Here is a 12,728-nt window from a genome sequence, read left to right as displayed (position 1 = left end):
GCGCACAGTGTGCTTTGAGGTAGGAGCCAAAAAGGGTGTAGTTTGTGTGTGTGTGTGTGAGCACCTGTGTGAGCACCTGTGTGTACACCTGTGAGCATGAGCGCGCTTGTATTTAAAAGGTTCCTTCATGTAATGATCTGCTAGAGCAGGGGTGCCCAATCCCAGTCCTCGAGAGCTACTGTCCTGCAGCTTTTAGATGCATCCCTACTCCAACACAGCTGAATCAAATAGTTGGATTACCAATTCGGCATGCCATCAAGTCTGGCAAAGGCCTGATAACGAGCCATTCATTTGATTCAGGTGTGCTGGAACAAGGACGCATCTAAAAGCTGCAGGGCAGTAGCTCTCGAGGACTGGGATTGGGCACCCCTGTGCTAGAGGGTGTGGGGAGCCTCCAGGGCATGAAGCAGGTATGGAGGAGATCAAGAGGCCGAGGGCACCCCACCCCCGAAGTGGCCCGAGCGAGCCCCAGGCTCCAGGCCCCGACAAGCAGCCACCAAGGAGTGAGCCGGTGTGTACCTGGACACCCACCCCCGGACTCAAAGAACCACCAACGCACCGATGTCTGAGGGCGTCTGCCATTTGCAGGGGAAGTGGTGGGGGGAGATAGGCCTCCATACCTTGGAGGGCCTGAGATGTCCCCAGAGAGGTGGCGTCTGATACCCGACCTGACATATAGACACAGACATACAGGCACACACAGATACAGACATCCATTCCCACCCTCATGCTCTCATATGCAATTACTCAACACTCAACCAACATGGAGACAGACATAAAGAGACACTGTACACACAATCACACTCCCCAAGCATACTCTATACCCCAGGACTAGGTACCCTTGCCCCTGGAGGGGGAAACTGCACCCAGACCCAGGTGGTGTTACCCTTTTCCCTGCGGTGGGGAGAAGCAGACCGCCCCGACTCAGCAGCAGCAGGGAGGCCCCACATTCCAGACCCCAATCGGACGGCCAACTCCTCCTCCTAGCCCCCCCCGCTCCAACAGGCTGCAGAGAACGGGGGTGTGTGAAGACTCCAAACCTCCCTCCACCCGCTCATATGTAGTGTTGTTGCATGTGTGTTCTAAGGTGCATTTAAAACCCAGGAGGGCATGGAGCTACCTGCCAGAGAACAGCCGGTAAGCGCATAGCCCACCTGATAGCCCTCAATGTCTACATGTATTTAAAATTGATAGGTGGGCAACGACGCCAGGGGTGAGGTGTACACCCTGATGGTCTTTTGGATTCCGTGTAGCGTGCCCACCCCCAAAGATCCTATATGTATGTGTTATGAGAGTGTGAGTAATGTGAATGTCTAAGTTGTGGGATAAAACTGAGGCAGAGGCAGCCAGAAGGGGACAGAGGGGGGGGGATGCCTCCCCTGCACCCTGGTGACACACATAAAATTTTATTTATTTATTACGAAACTTGTTGATGGGTCCAAGCTTTAAGCACAAAAATCAGTCCACTCCATAAAATGCAGAGAATTTAGCAGAGCAGCTAATGTCCACATTTTAACTTTAACCCCCAAACCAACCTCTGTCTCCTTTTTCCATTATAAACTCAGATTTCCGTGAACAACAATCCCATAATGCATTGTGTTGGTCACGTCAATATCCAGATCGGCACCCACACAGCAGTTTGTGTGTGCTGGTGTGGCTGCCACACACCAATAGGACATTAATATTTGTTGCTGGTATATTTATCACATACATGTCAATAATAAATGGACGCCTTCATCTGCTGAGGAAGCTCATGTGTTGTCACTGAAAGCTCCTCAACAGGTACTGGCTGTATCTCATGGTGAGATTGTTTCATCTGAAAGTCTAAAGTGCAGGATGAGCTTTGAATCTCAGAGTAAGGGCTGTATATATGTGACAAATATGTCACTGCATATGATTTGGATGTTATTTATATTTAGTTATGGCCACATATGATTTATAGTGAAAGCAGCTCATGACTTAGGTTTTTGAGCCTCAAATTTAAGTTTAGATTATTTCAAATAAAATTTATATATTATGTTGAGCTGTATGATATTTAATGATTTTCTCTGTTAACATAAAGGTCTTATTTTAGTATAATTGTTAAAATGTCAACACATCATAGATAATATTACGGCGGGTCTAGTATGAAACTGAGGTCAAAGGTCATGATGAAGAGTTTACTCTATAATGGTTCGACTTTGTAACCTCTTGAATTATTTTTAGTTAAGTTTAAAGAAAAGAGAGAAAGAAACAATTTTTAGATTGTAAACAAGTGTGTGTGTGTGTGTGTGTGTGTGTGTGTGTCTGTGTCCTCAGTGAACTGTATCAGTCTCTGCAGTATCTTCCAGCTGCAGCAGTCAGTTAGTTTCTGTTCAGTCTGACTGAGGGAGGTTTTTGTACGACTGTTTTTCACTGTGTGAACACAGCTTGACTGTTGATCTCATGATAACTCTGACAGTAATAAACTGCTGCATCTTCAGCCTGGACTCCACTGATGGTCAGTGTGAAGTCTTTGTGTGATCCACTGCCTGTAAAACGAGCTGGAATTCCTGATACTCGCTGGTCGGAAAACTTAATAAGCAGTTTAGGAGCTTCCCCATCTTTTTGTTGGAACCAGAACTGGTCATGGTACCAACCATGATGAACATTCTGACTGGTGCTACACTTGATGTTCACAGTTCCTCCCACAGCAGAGCTCACTGCTCCAGGCTGAGTCACTGTGATCTGTCCTCTGGACTCTGAGGATACAGAGACAAAAACATAAAGCAGCTTCATGGTTTTGTGGGCTTCATTTCAGAGGGACAGATGTTGATAGAGGAGAGGAGTTTGATTCTCTGGACTTTACCTGTGAAGCAGCAGCAGAGGAGAGTCCAGATGAGGACGCAGATCAAAGTCATGTTTTTGATGAGGAGGATTTCTGTGGCTTCTGTTGTGATGAAGGGCAGCTGTCAGTCATCCAGTGTTCAACTCTCAGGACTATAAACTCTCCCAGAGCACTGGAGCATGGTGCTGCTGATGCAAAGTGACTCTCTATGGAAATGATCTGACTGACTCCAACAGGGACTTGGATCAATCTGATGAGCGAGTTTACTATAAGTGAGGGAAACAGATTTAAAGACAGTGGAACATCTTTGACTGACTTTGTACAGATGCATTAGAGCTTTCTGTCATCATCATTAACACAGAGTGAGGCGATGTTTTTTAGGTCAAATAACTGGAGAATCAGTGACAAGGAGCATAGACATCACTGGTGGCTAAAAACCATAATCAAACACTTAATTGTGATTTTTCTTTTTTTGGCTTCTTTGCTGTGCCTTGTTTCACTTTGTCACTGCAGAAAAATTAACTTCAGATTGTCTTATAACTGTCTCCTATTTAATACACAGCAACAGGTACTTCTCTAAAATTAAAATTTTCTTAGGACAGTTTTAAATTGTAGCAGAGGAGACACTGGATCACTCTTCATGAAAGCTGAGGAGATATGTCCCTCAAGTCACAGAGAAACTCAATGTTCAGATTGTTGCTGTAGACAAAGGATCAACATGACTGAGAAGTTATGGAGATCATGTAAATATTAACTGATATTTTCCATTTCATGCCATCACCTGCTAATACCAATATTGAATGAAGGAGGAGTTACACTGAGTCATCTCTCCAGCATTGTGTTAACTGAAACCTGAATGCTGCACAACTGCAAACTGCCAAAACTTCTGCTTTTATAGAGGTGCTCACTCAATTAATGCTCAATCAATTAATCAAATACATCTGATTATCAGCACCGGATTTCTAATCACTTTCTTAATTCCTATGAAAGCAGTAAGGGTGCACTCAGTGTTTCACACACTGCTTCTGCATTTGGCTTAGTTTTTGTTAAACACAGATAATATGTTTAGTTACTAATCTGTTGTTGGATTGATCTCATTTAAGCCATGCTAAGGTATTAAATTATTCTTATTATGTACTGATACATAAAATCGGAGAACTGAATGAAGGTGGACCATTTTTTTATCATGACAGTATGTGTATGATCAATTAGTTTAAGTCTCTGAAGTTTGTCTGTATATCACATCAACATTATTTTACACTTAAAGGAGTTTCACACTGTGTATCCTCACTTCACTGTTCTCCCACCACCCTTTGTTCGTCTTTAATCCTCCCCACAATCTAAGCTCTCAGATGCAAATGGCAACAACAATGATACAGGGGAAAGGTCTTCTCCAGAGTGTCAAAGTACTTTGCATGGCAAAGTGAAACAGCATTAGGTGGTCATTCCCAGTCACGGTCATGGCTCCTGGTGTCTGTGCAGCATCTAAACAAAGAAATGTTAATTATTTAATTTATGAAGAGAGGTCTTTATGGTCTTATCAGATTCTTGCAGTCTTACACGCCTCTCTGCAGCTTCTCTCCTCCTGCTACCCCCCCAAAAACCCATCTCCATAGAGACTGTGTCAGCTCCCAAACAGACAAAAAACAAACCAAAACCCAGCAATAAACAACTTAAACATAAAAAATCACAAAGAAAGAACAATACAGTATCCACATCTGAACCAAAGAGTAAAACAGTGAAATGTGGATTATTAAATATTAGGTCTCTCTCCTCCAAGTCTCTGTTAGTACATGACTTAATAATTGATCAACAAATCGATTTACTCTGCCTTACAGAAACCTGGTTGCAGCAGGATGAGTATGTTAGTTTAAATGAATCAACACCCTCGAGTCATTCTAACTACCAGAAATCCCGAAGCACAGGCCGAGGGGGCGGTGTGGCAGCAATTTTTCACACCAGTCTATTAATTAACGAAAGACCAAGACAGACTTTTAATTCATTTGAAAGCCTGATGCTTAGCCTCGTCCACCCCAGCTGTAAAACTCAGAAACCAGTCTTACTTGTTATCATCTATCGTCCACCTGGGCCTTACACAGAGTTTCTCTCTGATTTCTTTTTATCTGATTTAGTGCTCAGCTCAGATAAAATAATTATTGTGGGTGATTTTAACATCCATGTAGATGCTAAAAATGACAGCCTCAACATGGCATTTAATCTGTTATTAGACTCAATTGGCTTCTCTCAAAATGTAAAAGAACCCACCCACCACTTTAATCACACTCTAGATCTTGTTTTAACATATGGCATAGAAACTGAACATTTAACAGTGTTTCCTGAAAACCCTCTGCTGTCTGATCATTTCCTGATAACATTTACATTTACAATAATTGATTACACAGCAGTGGAGAGTAGACTTTATCACAGTAGATGTCTTTCTGAAAGTGCTGTAACTAAGTTTAAGAATATAATCCACCCACTGTTATCATCTTCAATGCCCTGTACCAACATAGAGCAGAGCAGCTATCTGAACGCTACTCCAACAGAGGTCGATTATCTTGTTAATAATTTTACCTCCTCACTACGTACGACTCTGGATACTGTAGCTCCTGTGAAAACTAAGGCCTCAAATCCGAAGTACCTGACTCCGTGGTATAATTCTCAAACACGTAGCCTAAAGCAGATAACTCGTAAGCTGGAGAGGAAATGGCGTGTCACAAATTTAGAGGATCATCATTTAGCCTGGAGAAATAGTTTGCTGCTTTATAAGAAAGCCCTCCGCAAAGCCAGAACATCTTACTATTCATCACTGATTGAAGAAAATAAGAACAACCCCAGGTTTCTCTTCAGCACTGTAGCCAGGCTGACAAAAAGTCAGAGCTCTACTGAGCCAACAATCCCTTTAACGTTAACTACTAATGACTTCATGAACTTCTTCACAAATAAAATTTTTATCATTAGAGAAAAAATTACCAATAATCATCCCACAGATGTAATATTATCTACAGCTACTTTTAGTACCATCGATGTTAAGTTAAACTCTTTTTCTCCAATTGATCTTTCTGAGTTAACTTCAATAATTAATTCCTCCAAACCATCAACGTGTCTTTTAGACCCCATTCCTACTAAACTGCTCAAAGAAGTCCTGCCATTAATTAATTCTTCGATCTTAAATATGATCAACCTATCTCTAATAATCGGCTATGTACCACAGGCCTTCAAGGTGGCTGTAGTTAAACCTTTACTTAAAAAGCCATCTCTAGACCCAGCTGTCTTAGCTAATTATAGGCCAATCTCCAACCTTCCTTTCATATCAAAAATCCTTGAAAGAGTAGTTGTCAAACAGCTAACAGATCATCTGCAGAGGAATGGCTTATTTGAAGCGTTTCAGTCAGGTTTCAGAGCTCATCACAGCACAGAAACAGCTTTAGTGAAGGTTACAAATGATCTTCTTATGGCCTCTGACAGTGGACTCATCTCTGTGCTTGTCCTGCTAGACCTCAGTGCTGCGTTCGATACTGTTGACCATAATATCCTATTAGAGCGATTAGAACATGCTGTAGGTATTACAGGTACTGCACTGCAGTGGTTTGTATCATATCTATCTAATAGACTCCAATTTGTTCAAGTAAATGGAGAGTCCTCTTCACACACTAATGTCAATTATGGTGTTCCACAGGGTTCAGTGCTAGGACCAATTCTATTTACATTATACATGCTTCCCCTAGGCAGCATCATTAGAAGACATAGCATAAATTTTCACTGCTATGCAGATGACACGCAGCTCTATCTATCCATGAAGCCAGGTAACACACACCAATTAGTTAAACTGCAGGAATGTCTTAAAGACATAAAGACCTGGATGGCCGCTAACTTTCTGCTTCTTAATTCAGATAAAACTGAGGTTATTGTACTCGGCCCTGAAAATCTTAGAAATATGGTATCTAAGCAGATTCTTACTCTGGATGGCATTACCTTGGCCTCCAGTAATGCTGTGAGGAACCTTGGAGTCATTTTTGACCAGGACATGTCCTTCAATGCACATATTAAACAAATATGTAAGACTGCTTTCTTCCATTTGCGCAACATCTCTAAAATTAGAAATATCCTGTCTCAGAGTGACGCTGAAAAACTAGTTCATGCATTTATTACTTCCAGGCTGGACTACTGTAATTCACTATTATCAGGATGTCCTAAAAACTCGCTGAAAAGCCTTCAGCTGATCCAAAATGCTGCAGCAAGGGTACTGACAGGGACTAGAAAGAGAGAGCATATTTCTCCTGTTTTGGCTTCCCTTCATTGGCTTCCTGTTAAATCCAGAATTGAATTCAAAATCCTGCTCCTCACATACAAGGTCTTATATAATCAGGCCCCATCTTATCTTAATGACCTTGTAGTACCATATCACCCCATTAGAGCACTTCGCTCTCGCTCTGCAGGCTTACTTGTTGTTCCTAGAGTATTTAAAAGTAGAATGGGAGGGAGAGCCTTCAGTTTTCAGGCCCCTCTTCTGTGGAACCAGCTTCCAGTTTGGATTCGGGAGACAGACACTATCTCTACTTTCAAGATTAGGCTTAAAACTTTCCTTTTTGCTAAAGCATATAGTTAGGGCTGGACCAGGTGACCCTGAATCCTCCCTTAGTTATGCTGCAATAGACGTAGGCTGCCGGGGATTCCCATGATGCATTGAGTTTTTCCCTTCCAGTCACCTTTCTCACTCACTTTGTGTTAACAGACCTCTCTGCATCGAATCATATCTGTTATTAATCTCTGTCTCTCTTCCACAGCATGTCTTTATCCTGTTTTTCTTCTTTCACCCCAACCGGTCGCAGCAGAGATGGCCCCGCCCCTCCCTGAGCCTGGTTCTGCCGGAGGTTTCTTCCTGTTAAAAGGGAGTTTTTCCTTCCCACTGTCGCCAAAGTGCTTGCTCATAGGGGGTCATATGATTGTTGGGTTTTTCTCTGTATTTATTATTGTGCTATCTACTGTACAATATAAAGCGCTTTGAGGCGACTTTGTTGTGATTTGGCGCTATATAAATAAAATTGAATTGAATTGAATTGAATTGTGCCATTTACAGAGTCATAATTCCAACACTGATCTTCCTTTGCGCTGTCACTTTTGGAGCTTGGCATGCTCTCTTCATCCCTCGATTTCTGTTCCAACGCGGCTGTAGATTAGGAGCAGAGCAAGTCGTACACTCCTGTAGTCTTCCTCAACGTCAACCTAGAAATCTCTTTCATTTTATTTAAGATTTTGCTGTTCAAAATCTCCTCGTGACAATCTTTTGGAAGCCCAGTGGTGCAACCCACTGTCGTTTGTCTGCTGTCCTGCAGATGGTCCCTGCTTCTCACTGGTCCTGTTGAAGCGTTCTCTCCCGGTCGTGGTCTGTATCTGCGTCAATCCTTCCATATCCCTCATGTCACGGTCACTGCAGTTTAAAAATGAAAGCTTCCCCAGAAAACCCTCTTTGCCAAATGTTAGTTTAACATAATTAGACATGCACAATAAAGTAGTGCATTGTCACTTAAAAATTCCCAGGGCTTCTTCCCTGGAGTAGCTTCACTCCAGGCCCTGTCGTAAAAAAAACATTAGCCAGTGGTGTGTCCTGCTGTAAATCATGTGATTAGATCCCACGATTAACCCTCTGCTGTGGAAAAAGTGATGTAGATGTTAGCACACTTTCTCACAGTGACCTCTGCACTGTAAACAATACAAGGTCATGAATAACACACTGCTGGTAAATTCACAAAGACACAGAAAGTGGCAATTAAAAGGTTAAGTCGGCACGGCCCCAAAAGCCCCTACAACCTGTTGCTGTCACCTTTCTGCTCCTGTAAAAAGAAACATACATACATACATCCACCCTTTTGTCAGGTCAAGGTGGAGGTGCAATCTTGCATACTGGTGTCAAGTCAGTCAAAGCTTTTGTCAGTCCAGTCAGTCCCCATTTTTATTTGCTGACAGTAGAACCTTTTGTGATGCAATAAGTTTCTACCGCCAGCAATGACGTCATTTCAAAAAACGAAAAAAAGAATTTAGACTGGATTACCTCGCTGAATCCTTTTTGACAGGGACTTGTTTTCTGATTGTCCCAAATAAGTGGCTTTCTCCCGAGCCCATTTTAATTTTTGGAGAAACTCACTTGCGATTGTTCAACATGTTGTGTAGCGCTTTCGATCCCGATCTTGCAGGCCTGCTTGGAAAGAGAAAATTGCCAAACAAAAATCTCAGTGCACTGTTAAAATCGAAAAATATGAAGGCCTCTTTTTAGAAGTTGTCTAAGCATACTCTCTTAGAATGATACAGGGAGTGCAGAATTATTAGGCAAGTTGTATTTTTGAGGAATAATTTTATTATTGAACAACAACCATGTTCTCAGTGAACCCAAAAAACTCATTAATATCAAAGCTGAATGTTTTTGGAAGTAGTTTGTAGTTTGTTTTTAGTTTTAGCTATTTTAGGGGGATATCTGTGTGTGCAGGTGACTATTACTGTGCATAATTATTAGGCAACTTAACAAAAAACAAATATATACCCATTTCAATTATTTATTTTTACCAGTGAAACCAACATAACATCTCCAGAATTCACAAATATACATTTCTGACATTCAAAAACAAAACAAAAACCAATCAGCGACCAATATAGCCACCTTTCTTTGCAAGGACACTCAAAAGCCTGCCATCCATGGATTCTGTCAGTGTTTTGATCTGTTCACCATCAACATTGCGTGCAGCAGCAACCACAGCCTCCCAGACACTGTTCAGAGAGGTGTACTGTTTTCCCTCCTTGTAAATCTCACATTTGATGATGGACCACAGGTTCTCAATGGGGTTCAGATCAGGTGAACAAGGAGGCCATGTCATTAGTTTTTCTTCTTTTATACCCTTTCTTGCCAGCCACGCTGTGGAGTACTTGGACGTGTGTGATGGAGCATTGTCCTGCATGAAAACCATGTTTTTCTTGAAGGATGCAGACTTCTTCCTGTACCACTGCTTGAAGAAGGTGTCTTCCAGAAACTGGCAGTAGGACTGGGAGTTGAGCTTGACTCCATCCTCAACCCGAAAAGGCCCCACAAGCTCATCTTTGATGATACCAGCCCAAACCAGTACTCCACCTCCACCTTGCTGGCGTCTGAGTGGGACTGGAGCTCTCTGCCCTTTACCAATCCAGCCACGGGCCCATCCATCTGGCCCATCAAGACTCACTCTCATTTCATCAGTCCATAAAACCTTAGAAAAATCAGTCTTGAGATATTTCTTGGCCCAGTCTTGACGTTTCAGCTTGTGTGTCTTGTTCAGTGGTGGTCGTCTTTCAGCCTTTCTTACCTTGGCCATGTCTCTGAGTATTGCACACCTTGTGCTTTTGGGCACTCCAGTGATGTTGCAGCTCTGAAATATGGCCAAACTGGTGGCAAGTGGCATCTTGGCAGCTGCACGCTTGACTTTTCTCAGTTCATGGGCAGTTATTTTGCGCCTTGGTTTTTCCACACGCTTCTTGCGACCCTGTTGACTATTTTGAATGAAACACTTGATTGTTCGATGATCACGCTTCAGAAGCTTTGCAATTTTAAGACTGCTGCATCCCTCTGCAAGATATCTCACTATTTTTGACTTTTGTGAGCCTGTCAAGTCCTTCTTTTGACCCATTTTGCCAAAGGAAAGGAAGTTGCCTAATAATTATGCACACCTGATATAGGGTGTTGATGTCATTACACCACACCCCTTCTCATTACAGAGATGCACATCACCTAATATGCTTAATTGGTAGTAGGCTTTCGAGCCTATACAGCTTGGAGTAAGACAACATGCATGAAGAGGATGATGTGGACAAAATACTCATTTGCCTAATAATTCTGCACTCCCTGTAGATCAAAGCAAAACTAATTGGCAGGTTCAAAGTGGTACCAAAAGAAAATGCTAAATCCCCAAAACTTTAATCCACCAGTCACACACCTCACACAACAATATTCTATTAGATAACGAGTTTTGTTTTCCCCCATGTAACCAGATGTGTGTCATGATAAGACCTCCCCCACACATCAGAAACAAGAAACTCAATAGTCTATTAGTCCCCACTCATCTGACCCCCCTGCATCATTCTGTTCACCCCTGCAATAATTCAATCATCCTTCCCCAAAATAATACTAGTTCACTAGTCTATGTATCACTTCTTAACCCACTAAGTGAACCGGACAAGATGATGGTAACAGCAATGCATGCTTAAAATGCTATTTGGTCTTCATGAGCTTCATTGCATGTGTGTTTGTGTTAGTAGGATTAATGCATTTTTCTGTTTATGTAATTTTGTGTACCTCCCCTCTTTGCGGTGCTCCAGACACTTTTCAATTCTCCACGCAAGGCAGTCATTTTCTTCCCAGTTTCCTAAACCCAAATTTCATTTCCCACACTAAAGCAGCCATGTTCTCCCTGCTCCTTCCACTGTGGTCTCATCTCATCTCCCCCCCTTGCAGCAGTCCAGTGAGAGTCAGTTGTCTTTCAGCTTTGTCCTGTGTTTTCCACTGTCTCATCTTGCCATTTTGCTCCAAAAGTGGCAAATGTCCAACTCAGTCAAGTCTTTTCAATGGTCCAGTCACACACAGTGAAGTTGCAGCTCGTTGGAAATGAACATCCATCCATCCAGTCATGATGATGCCATTTTTCTCCTTGCTGTCGCTGTCTTGCACAGCTGCTGCTGCTGGACCTTCACTGCTCAGGATACTGCTGTGAGCTCTTGATATCCATCTCGTTGTTCTGGAACTGCATTTCTTGTCTTCAGGGAGAGATTCTTGGAGCTTGTGTTCTCAGGGTGACAAACACATGGAAGTTAAGCTGTAAAACAATTCAGCCAAAACTTGGCTTGAGTGTTTCTAATGATGTTGACCTATAATTTCTAACGACTGCTGCACGTGGAAAACTGATCCGGGTCTGTTCCTCACCTGCAAGTGACACACTGAGACATTTTGATCATTCTTCTCACTGTTTAAAGAAACACGTCTCCCCTCTCTGGTTCTGAAGTCCCCTTTCTTAAAAACCCAGAGAGTGAGACTGTATATGGCCTACGTTGAAAAACACCAAACCCTCTTCCTATTTTTATTGCTTATTTTATCAACAATTTTGCTAAAAAAAAAGAAATTTTTGTGTGTCCACCCTAGGGGAGCTGGTGGCCTGCAGTACCACCTTCTCCCGCTAGTTGGAAACAACTTTTACACACATTTCTACACTCCTCTCTTTTTTTTTTTTGTTTTTGTTTTTGTTCCCCATTTTCAACATCTTTTAACCCCATTTCTCACTGTTTTTACACACACATCAACGTTTCCCACACAACCATTCTCTGCAATCTTACACACTACACATTTACTCAGTTCTTACCATACAGTCACGTATTGAGTTTTGTCTCTGGCCGCCCGGTGGAGCGCTTGCCGCAGTCGCCCCTCGAGCCGCTAATCCGGCTCCGCTGACTGCCCCTGGAATCTAGATTCTCTATTACTGCACGAGGTGTCCCCCGTGAGGTTCCTTGCCTTCTACGGACCAAGGAACGAACACCGCCACCCCCAGTCTCCTTTGAAGAAGTTAGGATCTTTCAGAAGACGCTAGAGATGTCACTCCGTGATTCTACACGAAGACTCTCCGTGATGCTACACGAAGACTCCCTCGGAGCTCTTGCCCTGGAAGGTCGTAACACGTTCACCTTCTTGAGCTCCCTGAAGGCTGCAACACACTCACCTCCTCGGCCAGACACAAAACTCTCGTGACTTGTTACAAGTTAGCTATCACTCACCCATCTGCAGGAGTCCCCTCAAAGTCGATGGTCTCGGTGGTTGCTGAAACACGCGGCTCCGTGACTCCTCCATTTCCTTTGCTTCAACAGCCGGTAGGACAAAGGTACCTTTTCCCTCAGGGGTGATCAGCCCATCCAC

General features: G+C 42.8%; 3 gene segments (V, D, J or C); 2 read left to right on the top strand and 1 right to left on the bottom strand.

Annotated features, from left to right (window-relative positions):
* The window catches only part of LOC102076541 (Ig kappa chain V-V region MOPC 21-like), an 811,057-nt gene that overhangs the window by 201,068 nt on the left and 597,261 nt on the right, over window positions 1-12,728 (top strand).
* Window positions 1-12,728, top strand: part of LOC109194584 (Ig kappa-b4 chain C region-like) — a 74,135-nt gene that overhangs the window by 59,460 nt on the left and 1,947 nt on the right.
* LOC112843397 (Ig kappa chain V region 3374-like) lies at window positions 2,377-2,883 on the bottom strand. The segment is given in 2 exon segments: window positions 2,377-2,720; window positions 2,828-2,883. Coding segments are annotated over 2 exon segments (381 nt in total).

Source organism: Oreochromis niloticus, linkage group LG22, assembly GCF_001858045.2.
Source record: "Oreochromis niloticus isolate F11D_XX linkage group LG22, O_niloticus_UMD_NMBU, whole genome shotgun sequence".
In the NCBI taxonomy this organism is placed as follows: Eukaryota; Metazoa; Chordata; class Actinopteri; order Cichliformes; family Cichlidae; genus Oreochromis; species Oreochromis niloticus.
The sequence above is the reverse complement of the archived record's forward strand: the minus strand, read 5'-3'. Positions and strand labels throughout refer to the sequence as shown.